General features: G+C 52.7%; 5 protein-coding genes across 5 annotated transcripts; 2 read left to right on the top strand and 3 right to left on the bottom strand.

Annotated features, from left to right (window-relative positions):
- Positions 1 to 97: 97 nt before the first annotated feature.
- On the bottom strand, positions 98 to 1,837 carry CORC01_06092 (uncharacterized protein; the record flags this gene model as incomplete). The annotated part of the gene is made up of 4 exons (XM_022617734.1): positions 98 to 301; positions 373 to 1,345; positions 1,412 to 1,603; positions 1,689 to 1,837. 4 exons carry the CDS (start codon positions 1,835 to 1,837, stop codon positions 98 to 100), a joined length of 1,518 nt encoding a protein of 505 aa, XP_022475790.1.
- A 2,511-nt stretch (positions 1,838 to 4,348) lies between these two features.
- On the bottom strand, positions 4,349 to 4,765 carry CORC01_06091 (uncharacterized protein; the record flags this gene model as incomplete). Its single annotated transcript, XM_022617733.1, has 1 exon — positions 4,349 to 4,765. The coding sequence occupies one exon, from the start codon at positions 4,763 to 4,765 to the stop codon at positions 4,349 to 4,351; it is 417 nt and encodes a 138-aa protein (XP_022475789.1).
- A 118-nt stretch (positions 4,766 to 4,883) lies between these two features.
- On the top strand, positions 4,884 to 6,946 carry CORC01_06090 (alpha-L-arabinofuranosidase; the record flags this gene model as incomplete). Its single annotated transcript, XM_022617732.1, has 7 exons — positions 4,884 to 4,990; positions 5,084 to 5,278; positions 5,425 to 5,552; positions 5,642 to 5,730; positions 5,802 to 6,099; positions 6,170 to 6,335; positions 6,406 to 6,946. The coding sequence occupies 7 exons, from the start codon at positions 4,884 to 4,886 to the stop codon at positions 6,944 to 6,946; spliced, it is 1,524 nt and encodes a 507-aa protein (XP_022475788.1).
- A 275-nt stretch (positions 6,947 to 7,221) lies between these two features.
- CORC01_06089 (glycosyl hydrolase family 47) lies at positions 7,222 to 8,988 on the bottom strand (the record flags this gene model as incomplete). Its single annotated transcript, XM_022617731.1, has 2 exons — positions 7,222 to 7,344; positions 7,408 to 8,988. The coding sequence occupies 2 exons, from the start codon at positions 8,986 to 8,988 to the stop codon at positions 7,222 to 7,224; spliced, it is 1,704 nt and encodes a 567-aa protein (XP_022475787.1).
- Positions 8,989 to 12,266: 3,278 nt separating this feature from the next.
- CORC01_06088 (uncharacterized protein) lies at positions 12,267 to 12,446 on the top strand (the record flags this gene model as incomplete). Its single annotated transcript, XM_022617730.1, has 1 exon — positions 12,267 to 12,446. One exon carries the CDS (start codon positions 12,267 to 12,269, stop codon positions 12,444 to 12,446), a length of 180 nt encoding a protein of 59 aa, XP_022475786.1.
- Positions 12,447 to 12,898: the final 452 nt, after the last annotated feature.

Raw genomic sequence — 12,898 nt, 5'->3', positions numbered from 1 at the left:
CGTGGCTTTATTGTAAGACCGGTGCGCTCAATGGTACATTAAGTATTCTGCGTGTCTGGGTATTATGGGGGTGTGTGAGTTAACATTTATCGAAGAATCAAATATGCTCGGTTTCGTGTTCACGCTTCTGCTCGACTGCCTCAACCCTGCGCTCAAGGTCGTAGGACTCAACAGTCTTCATGTCCAGGGTCGGAATGAATAGAGGAGCCTCGGTGAAGAGATATCTCATCTCTTCCAAAGGACGCTTGGCAGTCTCGGGTAGGAATGCCCAGAAAAAGAGGGCATTTGTGAAGTTGCAAACCTTTACAGAAATTCGTTTAGTCACTGTCACTTGTTGAATCTCACAGGAAGTTGAGTTTTCTGGTAACTTACAATGAACAAGATGTACCAGCGCCAGCCAATGCCGTGCTTGTCATCGAGAGCCACAGAGGTAGTCTGGCCGATGAGGGTGTTGAAGGCGTATGAGGTCATAGTTGCGATGGAGACGCCCTTGGAGCGAGTCTTCATGTCGAAGATCTCAGCCGGGATGATCCATGAGAGGGGACCGCAGGTGGCGCTGAAGCTGAAATTGTAAAGCCAAGTCATGGCGATGAAACCCCAGGCGGAAGCCCCGCTGGCGTGCTCGGAGCCAGGAGGGAACTTGGCGAGAAGAATAGTGGCAATGATGAAGGTAACGCAGTTGCCAAGGTTACCAAAGATCAAAGGCCAGCGACGACCAGTCTTATCAATAAGCATCATGCAGGAGAATTGAGCGACGAGGGCAATGACGGAAGAGATGGCCTGATAGCGGAGGGTTTCGTCCCCGGCGATGCCAATCTTCTCATAGATGGCGACAGAGTAGTACTGAATGGCACTGACACCGGTCATCTGAATAGAACCTTGGAGAGCGCAAGCTAGGAAGAGACGACGGAAGCAAGACTTGTCGGTGAAGAGCTCCTTGTAGGACTTTGCGGAACCCTCGTGCTCGGCGGCAATGGAGTCCTGGATCTGGTCGAATTCGGCGCGGACCCAGGCATCGTTGACGTCGCCGTGAGCATGGAGCTTAGCCAGAGTCGCGAGACCCTCGTCGACACGACCGTGGTCGATGAGCCAACGGGGAGACTCGGGGAAGAAGAGAATAAGCAAAGCCAAAATGCCACCAGGAATACACTGAATACCCAAACTGACACGCCATTGGTTGTTGTCGTTTTCGGCGAATCCAATATACGTTCCATATGAGATCCACGCAGCTGCCAGAGCACCGACACCAAGCATGAATTGTTGCAAAGCAGTGACTCGTCCACGAATGCTAGGATGGCAAAGCTCGGCCTGGTACATGGGAATGATCATGGTCAAGAAACCCACACTGTAGGGAACGCAGTCAGTATTGCTCTAGGGACCTTTGCCGGATTGAGTCGCGGAATTGGCATACCCGATACCGGCGAGGGCACGACCAGCATAGAGGAAAGCGAGAGACTGCGCAGCGGCTTGGAGAGCGCCGCCGAGAACGAAGATGGAGGCACCGATGAGAATTGTCTTCTTACGGCCGAGTCTGTCACCGGTGGGGCCGGCAAGGCCAGCACCGATGAAGCCACCTCCAGTAAAGACGGAGACGACAGCGCCGCTGAGAATGAGTTAGTCATGGAGGCTTTGCGTAGGGTGAAGAGAGCTTTCGGTGAAGGAATACAGTGATTCAAGCGGTGACATACATCTCATTGGGGTCTTCGCCGAACTTGGTCTTGAAGGAGGCCGAAGCAATGGCGGAGGCAATGACACCCAAATCATAGCCGTAGTTGAAGGAACCGAGCGAGGCAAAGACGCTCACAAGAAACTGGTACCACTTGGGAGGGAGTGCCATGATGGGCTGGGTATTGGAGGGGGTGGGGGGGTGGGTGGTGAAGGACTCTCGAGCAGGTGTCGTGTAGTGCTCGCGTGCTTGTGCTCGTCAGGGAGGCAACTTCCAAGCCCTGGAGAGGGGAGCTGGAGATTCGATGTTTCAAGGTCAAACCAACTCGTCGAGCAGCGATGGAGCGGTTCCGCGTGTTGCAGCGGCACGAAGGGATCGTCGCGTCTTTATAGAATGTTTGGCCGACCCCATGTTTCCCCGTATCTACTTTGTCCCGAACTTTGCATCGGTTGGGAGCATCGAACAGTCCAAGTAGTCTTTCGTGCTCCCCCAGAGCCATAGACAGCTTGAGTACAACAGGCTAGCGCAGCAGAATGTTAGGTAAAGTTGTTCGGTTGGTGGTAAAGTTGCTGGGGGATGCGAGAGTGGAGGCACGATAATCCCTGGCTCGCCATTTCCGGGGGGTGCACTCGACGGCATCGGTGACGGTCCCCCAGCCCCAGACTGGCCCCTTCCCTTGCCCCAGGTTACGCCGGGGGTGTGCGGAGATGTTGCGCTAGCTTGCTGGTTGATGGCGCGGGCTGGTGGTGTCTGTTTGGTGTGTGCCTGGAGCTGCGCATGTCAAGTACCAGGAAAAGGCGACAGAGTTTAGGTCGGCTTAGGGAAGCGCCCATTGGGTAAGCACGTCAGGTTCACGGCCAGGATCTAATTACTACAATCTCCATAATTTTAACCAACGTGGGCACGCGGGGAAAGGAGCTAGGTTTGGAGCTACACTGCGGAGTGTGTGGATGATGTGTGGGAGTCGTATGGCTGCTCGGCTTATCAACACCGACGAGCGACACGGCAATACGTAGTAAGGTGACAGACTGGAGATGCAAAAGGCACGGCGTGCCAGTACATGTCTCCGTGATGTGATCAACAAGATGTTGGCTGTTGTCATCTGGTCATCCGAGTTGCTGGAACTGACGGTGAGGGAGGGAGAGCCATAGTGACAAGAATCAGTCACATCATACATGACAGTTCGGCACAGATGGCCAGAACTTGAACGAGCTTGGTCACAGCACAAGTGAGGTTGCTGAGGCTCGATCTCCTCTTTCAACCGCGTGCAGAAAACGAGTCTTGAAATTCTTTCGGCCGTCTTGTTTCCTTCCCGTAGAAACATCGGCGAGCGGGGAGGGAGACCCCTCTTACATTACCTACCTTAAGGTTGGCTGCAATCGCGTGTTAGTGTCCACTGGAAGCTCGGCAACGCGCTTCGCAAAAGCAAAAGACGTCGACTGCGCTTCATATCCACCCAAGCATCATCACCTCTAGCCTCTTAGTTTTGGGCATGGTTTGCACCCACTCTATTTCTCTGGCCTGGGTACGGAGAAGGTATATCTATATTGGTCTTTTCTTGACTCCGTGATGACCTGGTACCTTATGTTGTCTCCATAAGGTACCTAACCTTAGTAAGTACCTAGTACACTTGCTGCACGATACTCCTGGAGGTACGTGCTTCTCGGACGCAAATACAGTTGACCGGTACGTGCCGAGGTGAACCCATTTTGATTGGGCCGATGAACGATTGGTCCATTTTGCCCCATTCTTCACAGCCAATGTCGTCACTGGGACGAGATTGGAGGAGAATCAGGCTTTCGCGCTTGGCCCATGCGCCCCAATGAGAGCGGTTACCGGAGCAGAGTGGCTCCCCATCGGCCGGCGGTGGATCCGCTTTTCCCTCCTCCTCACCAACTCACCTCACCTCGGGATTTGGTATCAAAAACTACAATGGCTGGAAAATATTCCGCTCTCACTCGGCCCTCTACGCAGATTCAGGCCCAATCACTCTTTTGAGTCTTTTCTACGTTGCCTTTGGGCCGTGGCTCTTCTTTAGCCCCCGTCTCGACCGCCTACGCCGGTCCGAGTCCTTTTCGCCTTTCGGCGACCGGCCCACCCGGCCCGACCGGCCTAACCGGCCATCAGGTCAATCAGCCCTCACTCGCTCACTCATTCCTCATCGTTCCCCAGCTTCGGCTCGGCCTTCATGTAGACGACACCCGGATGTGGATGATTATGAATATCTGGCGGAAGAGATAACAGAGGCATCGGCACGAAAGCCTCCCCTCTCCCGCTTCACGCGTCTACTGCGTACTGCGTAGTCTGTAATTATTATTTGCTTCCCACCGAACGAACCACATACGCATGATACCGACGTCAACAACCTGCAGCATCAAGCAACAAAAGACCGGCTCCCCATTTCCCCATCCATCAGAATCTCCAACTATTTCCCCATTGTCCCCTCGTCCAGTCTGCCCCCAAAGGACCCTGTTCCAACCCCACCATCCCAACCCATCCCATCCCTAAGCTACCTTGTCCCGTCCCATCCCTCAGCAGACCATCGCACACAGTCTAACCCAATCCTGTGCCTCTCGGAGCCGACTACCCCGCCCCGAGACCCCGGCACCCGCGTTATCGTCGACCTTCTCCGCATCGTATCGTCCATGATTCGTGCGCCTGCTGCACCACCTGCCTCTCACCTCACGCTGTTGGAGTCGAGACTTCAGAGCCGCATTTGCTTTCCTCCAAATTATGCTGATAAGTGGTCGATATCGCTGAGAGCCAAGAGTTGTCTCGTCGAATCGGGGAGCACCCCTCCTCAGATAGCCCCAGTCCGACTTCTTGGCCCGGGTATCCCATCTCTGCCTGGGCAACTCGTGCAGGAACTGATGCCAATGACTGAGTAGTCAGGCGCTTGGTCTGCGATCCCTCCGCTGCCGACCCAATATCCTCCTCCGCTGCCGACCCAATATCCTCCTCCGCTGCTTTTCTGCCATTTCCCTGCCCGTCTCCGTTGTTTCGCCGCTTGCCCCCGCCCCTGACGAGCTCAAATTCCGACCTCGATCCCGTGCATTTGCGGCCACCATAAACGAGTCCTGTCCATTTTCCACCACTCATCGACCAGCTGTTCTTTTTGCATAAAATTACCAGCTACAGGTTGACCGGACCACCACCGCCGCACTCACAGCCGGACAATTAGGGAGTGCTCTCACAACATACGTATCCAGATCCAGCCATGGCGACCTTCACCAAAATCGCAGAGGATGCTCGTCCCACCATCACGCTGAACCCCTCCCATGTCGTCTCCAAAATCGATGACAATGTCTATGGCGGATTCACAGAGTAAGCTCCTGCTGCGCCACCGCCTCCCTCTCCCCCGAGGCCTCTCAATTAAATACACCTCATCTACAGAACTCACTAACACACACCTCACAGGCACATGGGAAGATGTATCTACGGTGGCATTTACGACCCAGGCAACCCTCTTTCTGACGAGAATGGTTTTCGCAAGGACGTTATCCAGGCATTCAAGGAGCTGAACTGTCCCGTCGTGCGGTACCCGGGTGGTAACTTTGTTGCCACCTACCACTGGATCGACGGCGTTGGACCCAGGGAAACCCGTCCCAAGAGGTATAAAGAGACTCCCACCATGAATTCCTTGTTACCAGCATCGGGATCGAGACCCTTCAGCATAGAATCCATTGAGGGTCTGGACTCCTACGTAAGCGGCCCACGTTTGGAGTGCAGCAAGTGGCTAACATGCGTCCACCGCTTAGGCCCGAGCTGGCTTGGATTGGCGTCGAGAGTAATGAGTTCGGAACAGACGAGTTCATGAAGTGGTGTGAGATCGTTGGCGCTGAGCCTTACCTAGCGCTCAATTTTGGCACCGGCACGCTTGATGAGGGTATGTCAATCTCCAGGCGCCACTAGGCAGGACTCTTTTTGGCCAAAATCTAGACCAGCAATGCGGTTCACTGATACTCACACGTTCAGCTCTTGCGTGGGTTGAGTATTGCAACTCTGACAAGGACACTTATTACGCCAACCTCCGCCGTAAGAACGGACGCGAGAAGCCCTACAACGTAAGACAGGAAATCCGCTCCAATATCATCCAAGGCGCGTAACTAGTTGCATCTCGCTCACCCTCTGTCAGGTCAAATACTGGGCCCTGGGCAATGAATGTTGGGGTCCATGGCAGGTCATGCAAATGACCAAGGAGGACTATGCCAAGCAGGCTTACCAATGGGCTAAGGCGCTCAAGCTTCTTGATCCCTCTTTGGAACTCATCCTCTGCGGTGAGACCGGCTTCAGCAGCTGGGACACATACGTGATCAAGGAATGCATAACATGGAGCGTGCATGGCCTTGGTGGCAGCACCACTGCGTCTTTGATCGACATGCACAGTATTCACCTTTACACCGCGTCGGAAGACCATCTAAAGAATGCCACAGGTGAGTTTTGCCGTCAATTTCTCGTCACATTGTTGCGATGGACTGTTGACGTTTCTTCCCCCCTGAACAGCACCCAGAGCCGCCGAGCGCGCCATTGAAATCACCGGCAGCCTCATTGATCTGGCCCGCATTGAGAATCAGGTGCCTCCCACGTGTAAGAGACAAAAGATTTGCTTTGATGAGTGGAATGTATGGGATCCCGTCAGAGCGCCTGGTGAGGAGGGTGCTGAGGAGGCGTAAGTCGACCCCTCTCTGTCAACCCTTATAATCCATGCAGGCGATACATACACTGACACGAAACCGCAGCTACACTCTGTCCGACGCTCTCGCTGTCGGTGTTTGGCTCAACGTATTCGTCCGTCAGGCAAAGTATGTTGGCATGGCCAACATTGCCCAGTCCGTCAATGTCATCTCTCCTTTGATGACCACAAAAGAGGGCATCACCAAGCAGACCACTTGGTGGCCTCTGTTGCTGTTTAGCAAGTACATGAGAGGGTCTACCATTGCCACTCACGTCCGCGCCCCCGAGTACGAGGGTGATACTGAGCCCGTTTGGATCCGGGGCGCCATCGAGACCCCTTACCTCGACGTGAGCGCTACCATTGACGACAACGGTTTCGTCAATTTGGCTGTCGTCAACGTTCACGAGACCAAGGGATTCCCCGTCGACCTGGAAGGTATCAAGGAGGGTGCCGATATACAAGTCTACACTGTCACCGGCGAGAACGTCAAGGTCGTTAACACCGGTGATAAGAACCCCGTTGGTATTACTGAGAGCAAGTGGGATGGCAAGGGCCCGTATGAGTTTGCCAAGGCCTCCGTTACCCTATTGAGATGGAAGCACTAGAGGGACTGCGTCGAATGAGACGGGTATTGGAGAATTGGACACAGCTTCCCGCGTGACATCTGTGAACTGGCGCATGATTTGGAATGGACTTAATCGATGCAGAGTCGGAGCCCGCGAGGGTGATGGGCCGGCAGGTCCAGCATCATGAAGCATGCATGCATCTGCAAATATCTGCATACAGGATCAAACAGACGGCTATGAATTGATGCAGGTGCCCTTGACTTGGAGCAGCGCAATACGCATGACCTCTCCGGGGGTGATGGATAAAAGTTTGCTTAAAGTAATTGTCGCCTCAGCGGGTGTGCCTCTGTATTCAAGACGAAATTATCGAGGTTGACGAGGCCGGGGGGTGAGAAGATGAGATAGAAATACTTGAGCGTCTCTGCGAGCCAAAAGCTCTGTAACACTGTTAGTCAGGAACCCTTGCTTGCCTTTGGCTCATAACAAGTTTGATGACTTACTTCCATTGAATCAAGTTTCTTCGTTTCCCCCTTCACGGTGACGTCCTCAATGGCCGAGTTGGCATACTCAGTTTCCGTCGCATTTGCAATGGACTGGAACATTGTCCATGCTATTTCCTGGTACTCTGGGTTTCCAGTCATCCTGTACATCAGGAAAATACTCTCAATGGCCTCCGGACGCAGAATATAGCGGGGGTCCCGCGCGTGCGAGAATCCCTTCCTCAGATCAGATGCGCCTTCGCGCTTCCACCGTTCTTCGTCCCATGCACAGCCGTCCAGGGTCTCGCAAGGAACCATGCCAAAGATCTCTGGCATGAGACCTGTTGGGAACGAGTTGTACGCCCATCCACAGCCGCGGGCTAGTCGTTCGGCTAGACCCATGTGCTCTTTGATCCCGAAAAGCTTGCCGCCCAGCCCAAACATGCCGCCTACAAAGCATGACAAGTGTTGGCTCTCGGGGTTTCGCCTCACGTTGCCTTCGGCAAACGCTGTCCCAGAGAATAGGATATCGTCGTTATCGGGGAGCATAGGACGGAACAGGAGGTGCTTCTCAACGACGTGCATCGCATGACGATACATCTTTTCATAGGCCGGGTCGGTTCCCCCAAGTAGCGCATGCATCTTGGGCAGATATTCGTACAGAGAGTCGGCGAGTGCTCCCAATGTGAACTCGTTGTGTTGCAAGACGCTTTCATCCCGAAAGTTGATGAGGGCTGGCCACATGCCAGGGAGTTGAGTCTCTCGCTGTGTACTCTCGAGGAACAGCTTGACTCTCTCGATTGCGTCAAAGTACTTGGGGTCTCCGGTGACTTGCGAGAGTCTTGTGAATTCGAGCGACAGCGAACATGGCGATGCAGAAGGATCTGATGTACCAGCTACAAGCTTTCCCTCTTTCGCAGCCTCAAAGTCCAGCCAGAAAGGAGGCATCCTGTTCGGGGTGTCAAAGGCCGCATACAGCATATCGCCCAGTTCAATGGCCTTGAGTAACAGTACGGGCTCCCCGCTGAGGTCGTACGCGCTCAAAAGACCTCCGAGGTGACGTATAGTAGTCTCAAAGACGTTGACGGCTGTTTCCTTTGTGCCATCCCAGTCCATGGCCCCAATGACAGACAAGGCGGCGTTGAAGTCTTCGCGCAGGTCCATTATCCACAAGGTGTCGAGCGCATCAACCAGAGTGGCCGCATAACCGCCAAAGGTATCCTTTCCCTTGGCGGTGACTGGCGTCAACTCATCGAAGCCCCACGCGTACTCCTTGTAACTATTCCAGCTCTTGACAAAGACGTCCCGTACCACCTTTCGTCGCGACTCGGATTTCGCATCGTTTAGGCGCAGGCGCTTCGCACCAAAGTCGAATTGGACTCGCGGGAGGCTCTTTAGGCGTTGCGTAGGCAGATGGTGCATCTTTGACGGGGATATCGGGTACTTGTGTCGATGGTTGGCCCAGTCGAAGCTGCTCTTGACGAGGGGAATGTTGACATGTTCGCGGACTGGTGGCGCGCTGGAACGAAAGCTATGGAAGGCGAAGAGAGCAAACAAGATCACGGCGATGATTATGACACGCCGTTGTCGTCGGTTGGCCATGTTGTCATGTCGACAAGGGGTTGTCGACTATTCGTGCTGTTGTTGCGCTTGCTCCAAGGGAGCTTCGACTCGAGAGTTCGCGACAGGGTGATGGAAGCCATGAAGCAGGGCCACAGCTTTGACGGCAGCTTCACTCAAGTCACCGACATAACCCAGGGGCATTGTGTCTCAGGAGCCGCCACGTAGCGCGTTGAGCTGGGTCCCGTTGGGACGAAATTATCCGTAACCGTGTTGGCTTTCAAGGCGGAGCGTTTCGGGCGCGGAATGCAACGAGCTACAGGAACAATAGGAAAAAGAATGGGGATTGAATCAGGGGTAATGTGGGGTCCGGGATCGGGGCTAATGCCGGTTCAGCGCCGAGTCAGGTCCGGACTTGATTGTCCCGAGTTCCCGCGATGCAGGTGAGCTGTCATTGAGGTTATGGCATCTTGATGTCGGCATGTAAGCTCTTGAGTTTCTTCCTCGACACGAGGTCAATGATGTCTGGACGAGGCAATCGACAACTTTTGTTCGCAGTGATGGGAGGCAGGCTGGGGGTTATTGACCTCCGTGTTGGTGCCTCGCTCAATGAGTAGACAGTAGTTAGTTGAGGCACGCCAATGGCACTCAATGCGTCATTGTCAGGTTTCATCGGACACATCACGCTGGGAAGGGCACGTCAACTTGCAGACAATTACCCGCCACCCACGTTGAATTGTATTGAGGCCGCCATGCAGCTTTTGGCAGTGTGACTGAGCGCGGTGAGGTTTTCTCGTTGTGTCGTAGGTTGGCGCCATCCGAGCCGCCAGCCATCGATGGCTGAATTGGAGCGAGACCCTTCATGGTTTGGCTCTACCGAAGTGCTCGGTCTTTTCCAAGGTTCGAGCAACCCTACCATTACTTTGTCGGCGTTGTCAGTCGTCGCACTGTTCTCGAAGCTACACTTGCCGCAAGGTCGCCAGGTCAGGAGTTGGTGGATATGACTCGCTAATAGCACAACTGAAGTGTCACCTGCGTGGCAAACGATTCTGTTAACAGACCAATCCTCACAATCATCTCCATCACTCGGTGTCTGACTCTAGCCAGGGTGGTAAGATCACAGGTAATTAATTCAGCGCCGGATGTCTGGCAAACCCCAATGAAAAGCTAAAGTAGGTGGGGTTTACTCGGCTAGCACACCCAACCAAGCCGATAGGTATGAAACTCCCATAGCAGGCTAGGAAGAGATTAAGGCGCTATAGATTGTATTCCGAATCATCAAACACGTTCTTAGGAACTTGCCGAGCGAGAGGAGCCTGGACGACATTAAAAAAAAAATTCGCAAAGGATAGTGGAAGGCGGAGACCCAAAGAAAGGCCAGCAAAGTCCTGGCCTACGGATGGCAACATGAGGCGCTCGAGGTGTCCTCGAAGCCATGGTCCAAGGATAGCCACGCCCGTCCGTTTTGTCTAATCTAACTAACGGGCTCTGAAGAATCCTTGGATTTTCACTAATCATTTCAAGTGGCTGCCAAGGCCCAGAAAGAGTCATCAAATGCCCAGTATACGATAGAGGATAAATGATACGAAATATTTGACAGGCGGCCATGTTTTGCTCTTCATGGTATGTCCTCTTATGACGAGGGCTTTCACCTTCATTGCAGATTACCCGCCGGCTTTGGACTGGTGGTTCCCAAGTTCCCCTCCTCTATCTTTGTGAAGACACCGCGTGAATGCTGTCCATCAACTAAAAGGAGATTGTCCGCCGCTCTTTGTGCGTCTGCGCACATCTAAATGCCATCCTTCTATGCCACCCAGTCGGGTCCGAGATAGGACAAGATTGAACAGCATCCCTAGCTTCAGCTTGCCTGCCACGACTGCGGTCTGCATCCTACGACTCCGATACTAATCTGCAATATGGTCTAACCTACAACAATGTGACGGATATCGAGGCATCACGGCCGCCTTCCATGGATCGGCCACTCAATGATCCAGGGAAGAGCTACTAGACGTATACAACAAAATCCTCCTATGGATACTGCTAGAGCGACAGCCGACTTCACAGGTCGAGTTGAATAGTGGGTCAATGAGCCGATAACACCGTGCGAGCGGACGTCAACTCGATAATTCAACACATTTTCTGTTTGTTGCTCCCTGAATACCAACATTCTTCTGTGAGTCATTATTTATTACCGCTTTGGGTAAACCACCTCACCAACCATAGTCATTATTCGTTGCTGACTCTTTTCCCAGGCACTACCTCGCACAGGTGCCAGTCTTCCTCAGCCTAGCTACCTTGACTGAATTCTGCGTCATTGTCTGCGTCATCGGCGGTTAATGTCTGTAGGCCGTTACCAACGGTGATGTGGTCTTAGCCACTTGACTTGGGCATCGTATTAATTGCACTCCTGCCCCTTCTCGTATCATTCTGCGGGTACAAGATACTACGTTTCTACGAAACATATGCTTTCATCCCAGCAGTGATCCCCATCGTCTTTGCCGCTGGTTTTGGAGATTCGAGGCTGGCTGGGCAGGCCGAGATGGCCAGAGCAACGGCGCCTGCAATCCTGAGCTTTGGTATGATTGTGGCATCATACATGATCCCCTGGGCCTGTATTGCTTCAGACCTAACGACCTGCTTTGGCCTAAGGGGGTATAGAGCATCGTGAGCACTTTCCGTTTCTTTTGTGTACCTCTAATATCTCACTTACCAACCCAAGATGCCGCATTTAAATTACAGCTATCTCGGCTTAATTCTAGGTATCTACTATCCTCAACTTCTAATGACGCTAAGCAATGCCATTGGCGGTGCCATCCCCAATGGGCCTGAGTGAGAGGAAGTATATGCCGAGACCCTAGTCGACGGCGTGCTAGTTGATATCCTGTTGCCTGCTGGTGGGTTTGGAAAGTTCGTCGTCATTTTTTTTGACTTTCATACTCTTCGGTCGGCAACATTTCCGGTACCCTCTACGCCATCAAACTGAATTTCCAAACGCTGGTACCTCGGCTATTTTGAGCCCCTCGATACATAATTTTGGTCATCTTCAAAGCTATCATGATACCCGTCGTGTTAAGGCGGCAGATGAATTCTTCTTAAACTTGGAGAACTTTGTGGCTTTGATCTGGTACCGGTCTGCCTCCCTTGTCAACATTATTTTGGTAGAACATTTTCTATTCCGCAAAGGAGACACAAAGCTTTACAACTATCATTTCTGGAACGTTTCTTCAGGTCTTCCTAGTGGTGCGGCCGCACTTGGGACCGTCGTCCTGTGCTTCAGTCTCGTTATCCTCTGTACGGCCCAAGCCTGGTGGACTGGACCGATGGCGTACAGTACGGGTGATTTGGGGTTTGAATTTGCGTTTATATTGAGCGCTCTGCAACTGTGCTATACTTCGTCAACCGCAAAATACAAAAGGGCAAAGGGTTTTACGGTGGTATCGATTGCTAGTTGTCAAGAAATCATGTCTCAAGTTCCGCTTTCATCAGCGCATTGTTCCTGAACAGAGTGGTTTTTGAAGCTGTCATCGCCGCCTAATAATACCATTAAGAGTACCCTTGGTTTTGGGATTATGACAAAATCATCATTGCTAGTGAACATATCTTTTACCTCTAAGCCGAGATCTTCTGAAAGCCGTGTCACACGAGAGTTGCATACTCACTCCCTCTTACCTTAAGGTAGACAACATCGTTCAGTACCTTGAAACAGCAGGAGTTTGGCTATGAGCATGCGCCACCTGACCTTAGATCATCGTCTTGTTTTAATACACCATCGAGTGCTCAAATGAGCTTGAGCAATACATCATCAAAAGCCGTCCTCGCGGCTGATACACATTTCCACTGGCAGTCTCACAAGTAGGAAAACAGTGTTCGGAATATTACAGAAAAGTAAGTGTAGGAAGGTAAGTCTCATCGCCTTTTTAAGTCTTAAGCCAGCACGACCATCCTTCCAGTT

Source organism: Colletotrichum orchidophilum (genome assembly GCF_001831195.1).
Source record: "Colletotrichum orchidophilum strain IMI 309357 chromosome Unknown Scaffold_44.1, whole genome shotgun sequence".
NCBI classification, from domain to species: domain Eukaryota; kingdom Fungi; phylum Ascomycota; class Sordariomycetes; order Glomerellales; family Glomerellaceae; genus Colletotrichum; species Colletotrichum orchidophilum.
The sequence above is the reverse complement of the archived record's forward strand: the minus strand, read 5'-3'. Positions and strand labels throughout refer to the sequence as shown.